Source organism: Syngnathus typhle, linkage group LG20, assembly GCF_033458585.1.
Source record: "Syngnathus typhle isolate RoL2023-S1 ecotype Sweden linkage group LG20, RoL_Styp_1.0, whole genome shotgun sequence".
NCBI classification, from domain to species: Eukaryota; Metazoa; Chordata; class Actinopteri; order Syngnathiformes; family Syngnathidae; genus Syngnathus; species Syngnathus typhle.
The window spans coordinates 949,101-961,295 of record NC_083757.1 but is presented as its reverse complement, the minus strand read 5'-3'; the positions used below and the strand labels follow the sequence as shown (position 1 = coordinate 961,295).

The 12,195-nt window shown below is 43.7% G+C and overlaps 1 protein-coding gene across 4 annotated transcripts in view; it reads right to left on the bottom strand.

The window, feature by feature from the left end:
* Window positions 1-12,195, bottom strand: part of rbms3 (RNA binding motif, single stranded interacting protein) — a 120,692-nt gene that overhangs the window by 6,535 nt on the left and 101,962 nt on the right. For all 4 annotated transcript variants that reach the window (XM_061267421.1, XM_061267423.1, XM_061267422.1 and 1 more), the window contains exons 10-11: window positions 9,153-9,203; window positions 1,393-1,503 (exon numbers count right to left, since the gene is read on the bottom strand). In XM_061267421.1, coding sequence (XP_061123405.1) covers window positions 1,393-1,503; window positions 9,153-9,203 — 162 coding nt within the window. The remainder of the gene's footprint in view (window positions 1-1,392; window positions 1,504-9,152; window positions 9,204-12,195) is intronic.

The following is a 12,195-nucleotide window of genomic DNA, read 5'->3' as shown; positions in this document are numbered from 1 at the left end:
TCAAAATGAGCAAAGAAAATGGAGTTGTTGTTTGAGGCCATACTGGTTAAGAAGTAACTGACAGTCAACACACACAACTCATGCAGGTTGTGTTTTGGCAACTATTTGATTGAGCGCGACCCGACACCGACCGGCCAGGGAGCGCCGTTTTGCATCTATATGAGATTTAGTGAGCTGTGAAAAAACTAACAGACGCTCGGGCGACATTGTTCTTTTATCGTTTACAAGCAATAAAGCCTGGTGTGAACACATTAAGGGAGGAAGTCAGAAGAAATGACATTCACACCGACGGTGTTCTAAAGAGAACGTTTTTTGATATTTGACACTTTTAAAGTCTTTCAATATACCAAGGGAAGACAATGCGATTCAATTTCCTGGCCCCAAATTACACACAGATCATGACAATGAGCGTACGTCCATATTCTCTTCAATACGTAACTGGGGGTGTCGTTTGCAATCCATCAGATATTTCCACCATCTTGAGGTGGGTTAAAAAAAAAAAAAAAAAAAGCCACATTCCAACGCAGTGACCAACAGACGAGCACTGAGTCACACTTTCTTGACGTTTTCCTTACTTGTCCTTCACAACAGAGCAAACAACAACAAGACAGGTTTCTCGGAAAGCTCCGCTCACCAAACCAGGGCCGTCGGATTCTTTTCTCCACGGGAGGAGGAAAGCCGCAACCATACACAGTTTGCGGATCAGCCAAGAGTATTCTGAGGTGTGGCGCCTGGCCTTCACAGTTCAACCACATTTTCACCAAGCGCTACGGTTCAATGATCAACTGATTTCGTTTACACCACTGCCTGTGTTTTCCAGATAAGGTGCTTGCCTTATATGGTTGCTGGATGATCCCCCAGATTTCACCTCTAATATTCACCGATGGAGCAGACAGAAAAGTGGTGAAGCAAAGACAATTCAAGACTGCCTTTACCTTGTTCCTCTTGTACAAATGATCAGATATCAAAAGCCATCATTGTGGATGAGCTTCGAGTATGTCTAATCCTGGCTGTTAGCACAGCTGGGGCAGATTATGCTTGGTCATTCGGGACAGGACAGGACCATCACGATCACGGACACGTCGCTAAACGCTCAGTATTGTTTCACTCGCACGTTGTGGTTCAACGTTAAGGCCTTTGTACCTCCTACGGTTCATTTTTTTTCTCATCTAATGAGATTCAATACAAACATTTGACACTCATTTCAAAGTCATAGGAACACAATATTGTCACCTCTCTGACAATGTCAACCAATATTGACCAAGGATATATTTCACGGAAAGATTGAAATCGAATTCTTTTTCAAATCCTAATAGAAGATATAGATTCCAGTCTATCCGCAATTTAATAATGTAAAAGAAGATGATCAGTCCACATGCAAGGGCTACTCACACTTCCTGTAGTGCCCAGGGACAGATGGTTCATCTGTTGGGTGAGGGGACCCATCATGCTGGCAGGCTGCATGGACATAGTGTGGTCCATGGCTGGCGTGATCACTGCACCCTGGATCAACAAACCAAACGGAGCACAACGTCTTAGTGCATGCAAGAAATTGAAAGGAAGAAAGACAAGGTACTGCAGATGCAGAACTAATACTAGCCGGTGCGGCTCATTGATTGCTAAGCAGCTATCTTTTCTTGGATGCTCGGCATATCTTTCCCTAATGGATGGGTGAGAATGCTGGAAGCGTTCGCACTGCCAAGGAACACAAGGGAAACATGTTGCTCTTTCTTTCCCTGTCACCGGAGTACTTCATTCCAAATGCCGATGCTCCGTGAGGAACGTAAAGCCTTCAAGCCATTTTCCACAGCTCAGCTTGTGTCGCTTCTCACTTTGTGTGTGGGCAAATTCAACACAATGGAGGATTTTCAGCAGAGTGGCGTCTAATAGTACAAGGGGGGCCTCGCTTTCCGACTGAGTTTTGGAGCTACACTAACCTACACTTGAGTAAATATGCGAATGAACGATATATAAAATGATGTCAATGATATTGTAACGTATGTTGACACGGCTAGCAGATGAATGCACACTACGGGCCTCGGGTTTGACACCTATGATTATCTGATTTTCCAGGTCCCCGGTAAAAAGCCTCATAGAAGCGATTGAAGGACTCGTACCCGGCGGTACATTTGAAACGCTGTACAACCTTCCTATTTATTTCTTGTTTTGATTTGGACATCAATGATTATGGGCAGCACAAGAAAGTCAAGATGGAGAGGAGGAGAGCTGGGAAGGAAGGAAGGAAGTAGCACCTGTAACCGATTCAGCCGCTGACAATGCCTTCATAACGGCGATGGGAGAGCAACGGAAGGGCTTAATTCACCGCCGTGTCAGGGTAGAGTTAATCCGATTTGTGATTTCGATTTCCCGTGTTTGTGAGAGGGAGTGTCTGAGCGAGAGAGAAAATGGTGGTGGCGTCACTTTGTGTGCGTGCATGTGTCTGTATGGTTTTATGTCCCTGAACAGACAGACTATAAAAGAAAAGACATGAATGCCAAGGTACATTTCGACGTCTCTCTTTTGTGTGCGTACATATGTGCCTTTCGGGGGGGAAAAGCTGTCACCATTAAGATGATATTGATCACCGCCGTAGCGGGCCCTGGGCTCTTACAAGCACTGATACACTCAAGCGCCCAAGACAATGTACAGTAAATAAGACATTTTACAACCCGCAGTGTTTTTTCTAATGGGCGCCAATTAAAAGTGAAAAGCGTTTTCAAGGACTGATGGATTGCTGATCAGTATCGGATGCTTTGCACACTCTGTCACCGCACGCTCAATAGAGCAGATAAATGTCACGCACACAGCAGGTGTTTTGCCTGACTGATTCATTTATGAGCACGAGCTCTACCTACACCTCGTGAAAAAGACTCGCCGCCGTATGTTACTTAGAGAAGTGCTTCTCAATTATTTTCTCTCATGCCCTCCTAGGAAGAAGAGGATATTTCACGACGCCCCCCCAACTCTCCTCACTGACTATAAATAGTATCATTTGTCTATAAAATAAGTAGAGCTCTGCATGATATTGTAGTCTAATTAACATTATCTTGCAAATATGATTAAAGGACAGTAAATGGGAAAAAAGAAAAAAGCTATCTATGCAAAACATTCCTAATAACTCCAATTATACCTCAAGAAAATGTCAGAGCGGTGACCTCATAAAAAATACATCTTGTTCTCATTCGATCCTATTTGATCACTATCTAAAATGCTGGAGGTGAGCATCCAATCATTTTGATCTATCTGCTCCTTTGCTGTAGGTGAACACATCCAACATGATGCCTTGGGCATATCTACTCTATCATGGCTTCAAATGTTTCCTGGCATCTTGCTGCTTGCTAGAGGTGATCATTTCCTCACACTCGCTTCGATCGCCCGAGGCAACGGAGACCGGACACCGGTCTTCAGACAGGAAAAACAAATTGACCCGCAGAGGCAGCTGGAAAATCTTTCACAACACATGCGAGGAATGCGTTACAGTCAAATCCTCCCAAACGTCGAGTCTTAGTCAAACAATGCGTCACTTGTAATCGACATGAAAGAGAAGCCTGACTTCTCTCAACACGTTTTTCTGAATGACTTTTTCAGCGTGCGCTTCGGAGCCCGATGTCGGCGGATGGGTGCGTGTGAAGGTGGCACGCACATGTCTGCAAACATCACTCCCTCAGAACCAATGTCTACTTGATTCCTCTAACTGATTGATTATTAAATATTTTGCCAGATTGGATGCCAAGAGTGCAATGTTGTCTACCTGAAAGCTTCATCATATTTGCCAAAACAACTCGTGTGTGTGTGTACATTCACATCCTTTGTGTGTTTTATTCATGCAGTGTTAAAAAAAAAAAGAAATCGCTCATAACCACCTTTGTCTGCTGACTGTGGACAGAGAAACCACCCTCAGGCGCATTTCTATTCATGTAAGTCCCGAAAAAAGAAGCAGCATGTGGGGGGCTTTTCACTCTAATCCGCAGCATGAATCCCCCCTCGGAGCAAATGGCTGTTCCACGACGAGCAACGTTGTAGGAGACACACACACACAAGTTATTTCCAAATCGCTCCACTGACACTTGAGAAATTGAGGGTTCACATCAAATAGCTCATGACTGCTTGGAAGGTGGCCTGCAATATACTGGGGAGAAGTCAAAAATAGGACAAATAGATCATTTGTGGACGATGAGATGTACGTATACCATATGTCTGCTATGTACTACGTCGCAGTTTTTTAAATTCCCTTTTAAGGGGATTTCGCCTTTGGTGGTTTTTTTAGCTTTTGGTCAAGGTGAGACAACGTCTTTTCTGTGGAAAAACATCTAAGAGTAACAATAAGCCAGGCTGAATAATAACATCAAGCGAGACCTTCAAACTGTATTTTCCAAACCTTGTCATTTCAATTTGAATATTTGAAGAAAAAGCACATTTGAAGCAGACCGACATTTTACAATGACTAATTGGATCAGATTAAAAGATATCATCGGCTCAGTCTGAACCTGCCTGCTCAAAAAAGGCCAAGACAGTCCGAAGTCGACATTTGACGACTGTCCAGGTATTTGTCCTCAACAAATTTGAAAGAGATCAGTCGCCACCCATTGATTCGGCAATATCTCAGGGAATGCAATTTCAAATCGCGCAACATTGTCAATTGTAACGTACTGCTGGCTACAATTCCAATTCCGGTGACATATTGCAGTTGGAAGCAATAGCTTAACGGTGATAGTTTGTGTTCAAACACATTCCATTAATCAAACCAAAGTGCTCATGGTAATGAGGTCATTATCAAAGCCCTCTTACTGGGGAGAATACGCCATTTGGATGGATGCATAGTCATGTGTGCGTGTGAGAGGATCAAGGTGTTATGCATGCAAGATGAAGCGTGTAACACTATGTCTTTGCAGGAGGATCTATTTCTCCACGGGCTTCGACTCTCTGATGGAAGTTTTCCTCCAACTTCCATATATGGACAAAAAGCAGATTCAGACACAATAAGCCAATGGTGGGTGATTTTATAGAAGGGTCATTGAACCATGCGCACTTTTTGGGTTGGTAGCCTAATGGGCGGAGTCTTAAGCCGTGCAAAATGAACGATGAAATGATGGATGGCTCCCACTCGTGCCGCCCTTTTTTGGTATCGTGTCAGATCTTGTGCGGAATGATCAAAAAAAAAAAAAAGTCAGCTTTATTGTCAATCTCTCCACATGTCACAACACACAAAGAGACCGAAATTACGTTTTTCTCTATCCCACGGTGACGAGACACCTAACACGATAGACATACATGTACGCGACACAATATAAAAACAAGAAGGCAAAAATTCTAACAATCAATAGTAAGAGTGATGAATAAATAATAAATAAACAGATAACACAATAAATAACATGAAGATGATCAAGATTATAGCGCTGAGGTTATTTATTGATAGTCATGCAATAGCTGCACTTGAAATAGTGATGAGAGAGAAGCAGAGTAGTCAAATCCTCCAGCAATGTTCCTCCCTCTATCCCCGCGGTGTCTTTTTAATGTCAAGCACCGAGAGGGGTCTCTCACAGTGCACTGATTCTCTCCGTCTGATTAGAGGAGATAGTTACGGTCTGATTCCAAGAGGCCCCGGCAAGCATCTAACTGGCACTGAGAACTGGTCGGGGCGGGGCGGAGGAATTCAATACTTCACCTAGGGCATGTAAGGGCCGATGCACTCCAGCAAATGCGCAAACGCTTCTTAGAGATGGGGAAGGAAAAAAAACAAGAAAAAAAACGGGGTCCGGCTAAGTCATGGGGAAAGACAGCGATGCTGCGCTTGGTTGGCGTCGTGGCTACGCTTTGCTCTTTGGAAGTGGGAGAATTTGTGTGTGACTGCTGATCTGGACGGAATGGAGATTTAGCCCTATGGATGCGTTTCGAGCAGTATGTGTGTTTTGTGCACTCCATTTGTCTTTTTTTGCTTGCAAGTTCTGCTGACTGACAACAACAACAACAAAACACATGTTACAAAAAGGGAGACAAGTGGAGCAGTGGCGTAGACAAGCCGGGGCGAGCCGGGGCCCCGGTTAGGACTCCCTGCGCCCCGGTGGAAAAAAAAAAAATCGAGCTTTTTCGCTTCTTCATTTTCATGCCGTTTTTTTCTTTCGGTCTCGCGCCAATGTGCTTGCGCTATTGGATGTGGGCGATGTTATCCATTCACCGTTTGCCTCCCGGACCCGGATGTTGTTTTAACGATCAGCCAACGGCGTGGGTGATGTTCGATTTTTTTTTTCCTGTGGCCCCTACTGGAAAACTTCCTGGCTACGCCACTGAACCCTAACCCAAAAGTCGTACAATGAAGAATTGAACCTTATTGTTACAGTTACTACCGCCTGTAGAATGCGGTGGGTGTATTTGTCAAAACAAAAATGCCCATTTAAAAGCATCATCGCAAAAGAACAACGGTTCCGGTTGTCATGCAAAACAAAACTAAACCTAATCTTCCCCGTGTTATTTTGATTTAAAAAACAAACCATTTAACACAATACAATAGAACCTGAGCAGAAGCTAATTAGCAAGGTTTTTAATTCATGAATTACCTTTCCTTCCTTCGGGTAAACAACCAACCTGCTAAGCTTAATTTAATAGACACGTTTAATGAAAGTAAATGATGCTTATTTGGGCCGAGATAATTTATTCATTAAGATGAAATGAAAACAAAGACCTTTAGCGGACGTTTTAAATGTTCGTCTAACAATTGTATATATTTAAGGCTTTTCAACATTGCAGCCCGGTCAAGTCAGGAGGAAATACTTTGAGTAGCCCTGTGAGCTCCAATGCTCGGCTAATTTGCTGTGATTCAATGAGATGCTGGCAAGCTTTGTGTGTAAGGGGCCTTTCACAGTTCAGGGGGCTGGGAGCAGACATACTGTAAAGCCTGGGCCATAAAGCCAGACAGCTTGCTAGCTATCATGCACTGATGCTTCGCGATAGCCAGGGTGAGCGCCGAGCAGCCGTTTGGTGTCGGCGAAGTCATAGCAACACAATGGGGGAGTGGCCATGGGGACGGATATGGACACATGGCTGTTTTCCTGCTGGCACAAAAAGCGGTGCAGAAGATGCAACATGCCAATGTGCCAACGCTTTCAGGAGGTCTCACGACATATTGTTGGATGATGGACAACAGACAGTCAAACAGGCTGGATGGGAATAACTGGCATGTGATGAATCACGCATATGGTCATGCATCAACACAACAATAAAAATGACGACGTCATCAATCAATGGAGGGCTTTTTTTAAATTCATGGCTGAGTGGCCGGCTGATAAATTGCACTGCATCGCTCGTGACTGTCAACACGTGGGTCGGGACCTAAAAGCCCATTTTGGGTAGGTTGTTGAGAGCTCATAGAAAAATACATGGCAGTATTTGAGTGCGCTGTACCAAGTTAGCCACATAAAAGATGCAATATTATTGGAGGTAAACTTCACCTATAAAACAGCCCTTCAAAATTTACTCTACATGTATTTTCAGAGGTACGTAGTTTCATTGTTCTTCTCTTCTATTAAATGGGTTGCTACTTTGCAGTGACAAAAAAATACGGGTCCCAGAGTGGCAATTGTTGAGACCTGACCTAGAAATCATTTTGGTTGTATTTTTGATCTGGTGCACATGAACGCAAGCCACTGACTAGAGTTGTTGGGATTTTCCAAATTTGGAGCTACATGGCGGTTAGAGGAAAAAGCCACTTAACGTGATTGTGACACACCGATGGTCTATCCTCATCTGGGTCATGTACTAAGTGCTATTCCAATCTTCAAAACAAGCACATTTTGCAACGGTAGCTCTCTGCTGACTACAATAATTGTCCAAAAAAAAAAACCAGAGCATGATGCAAGCAGGCTCAGACGCTCTGACGCAGCGGAGACAGAGTGAGTTAAGACAAAGAAGTCAGGAGTTCATGCGCATTGAAGGTAGCGAGAGAGCGGATTGGAGGGCAGCGGCTGCTGAGAGTATGTTGGTCGGCCGGCCGCTTTGGTGACATGCTGGGTCCAGATTACATGTTCACTGTCCCACAGCAGGAGTGGGAGTGAGAAGGATAGGTCTGAGTGGTAAATGACCACAGCAGGCAGCATCATGTGACTGCTTGAAAGCACTCATGGACTTAGTGCTGGACCAGCAACCCATTTTCTCGGAGGCTTTGCTAACATTGAATGCGATTGACACATTGAATCAATGCCCAGGTTTAAAAAGAGAGTCATTCAAGTCAAAAAACGAGTTTTACTCATAAAACATGTCATCTGATCTGCTAAGCATGACTGGAAACTACAATTTAGACCAACTAAAAACAGGTCTATATTGTGGCGCGTGGGGTGTATTTTTAAAAAAAAAAAAAGATTGACTACATGTATTCTTTTGACATAATGTATGTGGGAAAAAATCCTGAAGCGTCATTGTTCATTGCCAGGGTAAGTAACCCTAACCTTGAACATCTACACCGCAGACTGACAAAGTTTCTGCCAAAACCAAACGATCCTGCACCACTGCTTGGACAAAAGACTGCAGTTGATAAGGGAGGTCCTTCAAAATGAGCCACGCGACGTTTACGTTCACACTGCTAAAAGTTTATCGGCATAGCGGGGCTCTCCGAAGTGTGATGGTTTGCATCTGTACTTAAAATCAAGGAAGTCAAAGAGGGGTGACTCAGGTAGAAGTTGAGGAGCGGAGAGCTCCTCTGAGGAACGTTTCCTTCAATACCGCTAGCTCCACACTGCGCTTTAACAAAGGCATCTATTATGGTAATCATTTTCTGTGATAGAGTTAAGAGGATATTAAGGAATCAAACGTGAAGCTATTACTGATTCCCACTCACATTCAATGAATGAAGTGAGAGAAGAGGAGAACAAAGTGCACTAGATGTGCTTCAGGGGACACAAAAAGCCCCAAGCAAAGCCTCTGGCAGAAGGATTTAAAACCTTTATCGAGCTAAACAACAACACTTATGCCGCTAGGATCAATTAAAAGGTGCAACCTAAAAATACTTTGCCGCTGAGGTCTTATTTTCTTCACCATTAGCAATCTTGCGTGACCTCCAAGTGACCTTACACTCTTGACCCAAAGTTGAATGTTCATTTAAATCGACCCCGGTGGCCATTCATGGGAAGCTACTGAATACAAATAAATCATTGATGACTTACTGTAGGTTGCATAACATATTGGTGATGAGGCATCCATGATGTACTCTGGACCTAGAGAGAGGAACATACAGTTTACAATGAGACACTATAAGTACCTAAACCGAGATTCAGAAATTGTCTGGGGATTAAACAATTCAATTGCTTAAAAGTTGAAATGACTCACAACAGTACCTCAGGTGGTTGAGACAATAGACCTCATTATTATGAACGTTGTGACTGGTGCATAGACTTCATTAATTAGAGCCTTTCTCTATTATGATAATACCATGAATTCCAAATGAAGTCATGGGACAACACTCCATGATGGAAAAGACCATTTTCTTCTTTTCCAGATAAAGTTTTAAAGAGATGCCAAGCATCACAACATGCAATGTCACCAATATACGGCCACTGACAGCAACAAGCACATTTTGAGATGCACTGCAGAGAATTAGACAGCTTGGAGCAGACAAACACACAGGCGGGCCACTGATCCTGCTAAAATGATTTGATTAAACAAAGACAAACACAGAATAATCTGCTCCAAGAGCAATAAATCCTCTGAGTCAACCCAAAATCGTGATTTGGACTGGCATCTAAACAAGCATGATGCTCAACAAAATTAAGCCAAATCTATTGATTTAGAGAGGCAATGTTTGTTCTCCACGGCTCTACCTAACTAAGACAGGCAGAGTTCATTTGAAAATGGAAATGTCGGGATATTTCTGACAATATATGTCAGGCAGTAGACAACAAAAACAAACAAAATAATTTTGGAAGATTTCCACCACTCTAGGGTAAAAGATGGCTTTAAACAATTACTCGATTATTTTGATAATCAATTATTTGTCGATGAATTGATTCTTTTGACACCTCTAAGGCTTTAGATCAATTGTTAGACGTTGATCTAAAGCGGATGGACGGAACAAATATCAGGTTATGCACTTCCATGCAATCTTCCTTTGATAGTCCATCTGCAAATGTCCACTCCAAGATTGGCTTTCTACGTGTCCACATTCAATCACTTGAGGTCAACAAAAAGCAGCTTATAAAAGAAAAAGCTTATCAATGACCCTGATGAGTAATAGCTCCTCACAGAAAATTGTGGCAGGGAGCGGGGAAAAAAAAAAAACAGCAAGAAAGAAAATTTAGTGTCAGAAATGGAGGCGCTTAGGGGTGAGGAGGAGATTAGAAGTTATTGTTTGGTGTTCAAAGGATTGATGTATAAAAATAAAATAACAACGCCTGTGGCAACATGTCGCTGATAAAGTGCTTGGATATAAAGCTGGAAGGAAAAACACTTGTATCACTTAGATGAAAGCATATGTGTCACCGGCAGGGGTAATGACACTTCATTTTTTTTTCGTAGGGAAACACAATGCATGGACTATTAATGGCATCCAAGATGGCTGGCACCACTGTGCTTATGAACAGACCACAAAACACAATTGTTCCCCAAATGACTGCATTTATTAATTCCTGCCGTATCCCTCGAATGTAAACTAGAGTGCGATATTGCCGAGAAGGTTTTTATTCAAGGATTTCCGAGATTAATGCTGATGACAATGATGAGGAGAAATTTCCCAGTCTGCGGTGGCTGGGGACTGCGAGAATTGATTCAATATTGAGCTGACTCATCTATTTAGGTCAGGAGATGGCTGGTGTCTTCTTTTAAAATGGAATGATTGGTTGGAGCTCATCTTTGCTAGCCACCTGCTATGAAAAGTGATGGACAAATAAAGAGGGATTGATTATGTGCTAGCATGACATGTCTGCTTTTCTTGTGATGGGGATCAATGATTTATTTAGGTTTGATATGATTACATTTACAGTCAGTGAGTCATTTGGTTTCATTTGATCAGGTACGAGGTGAGGTTGTGTCCGTGGATGAACCTCCTTCAACCATCTTGGATGGATGGATGGATGGATGGATGGATGGATGGATGGATGGATGGATGGATGGATGGATGGATGATGGATGGATTGGTGGGTGGATGGAGGATTGATAGACGGACTGATGGATGGATGGATGGATTGGTAGGTGGATGGAGGATAGACGGACTGATGGATGGATGGATGGATGGATGGATGGATGGATGGATGGATGGATGAATGATGGATGGATTGGTGGGTGGATGGAGGATAGATAGACGGACTGATGGAGGGACTGATGCATGTCAGATGAATAAATGGACATTTTTGTACTCCTTCAACTAATCATTAGAGAGTATCATTGATCTTGCGGGGTGCGTATAAGGCAGCTTGAAATGTCTTTGTCTTTCCTTTCTGTCTGGCTTTTCAGAAGATGAAGGAGCCGCCGTGACTGGCTGAAGGGCAAAACCACTGGCGAGGTGGCGGAGCCGCCGCAAGGATTAATATTCCTCAAAAGCCCGGCCATTGTTTTTGATAAATCAATTTGGGAAGCCTTCCGATGGCGGATTACAGACGCGCACTGGCCCACTTTTCTCCTCCCCCTCCCGTCTCCCCATCCTTCTACCGCAGACCCTTGACGGGTTTTAATCAAGTGAGCCGCCGCCGCCGCAAAGACGGAGGGGGCGCAGCAACCTTCAGCAACACCATCCCGCCGACTTGTAGCACTGGAGCTCCCGCCGCCACTGCCGCAACCACCGGCCGGCCGGCTGCCCCCGACGTTCCTGTCTCTCCATCTGTCGCCCCCGTTGTTCCACCTATCCTTCATCCCCTTCTCTCTGTCGCACTATTCTCGCGCATACCAAGCAGCACTAATGTTAAGCGATAGTGGCGATGGCGCTGCATGTTTAGATTTTGCTAAGGCTGTTGCGTGAAATGCGGGCTGACAGAAAACTGTTAACACTCCTGACATCTTAGCGAGGCAATTTTCACGATCCTGTTCTGTTCTGTTTCATTAGCCTCACAGATCACAGCGATGAGGAATATGGAGCTTCACCGTGCAAGTGCTCGCAATTGTACTGCTGTGCAAAATGAACAAATCCTTCACCGTATTAACTTAGAGAGTGCGGAAGAGGTCACGCAACGAGATGGGAGGAGAGTTTGTTTTTCCGCGCTACTTGATAGGTGATTTTCT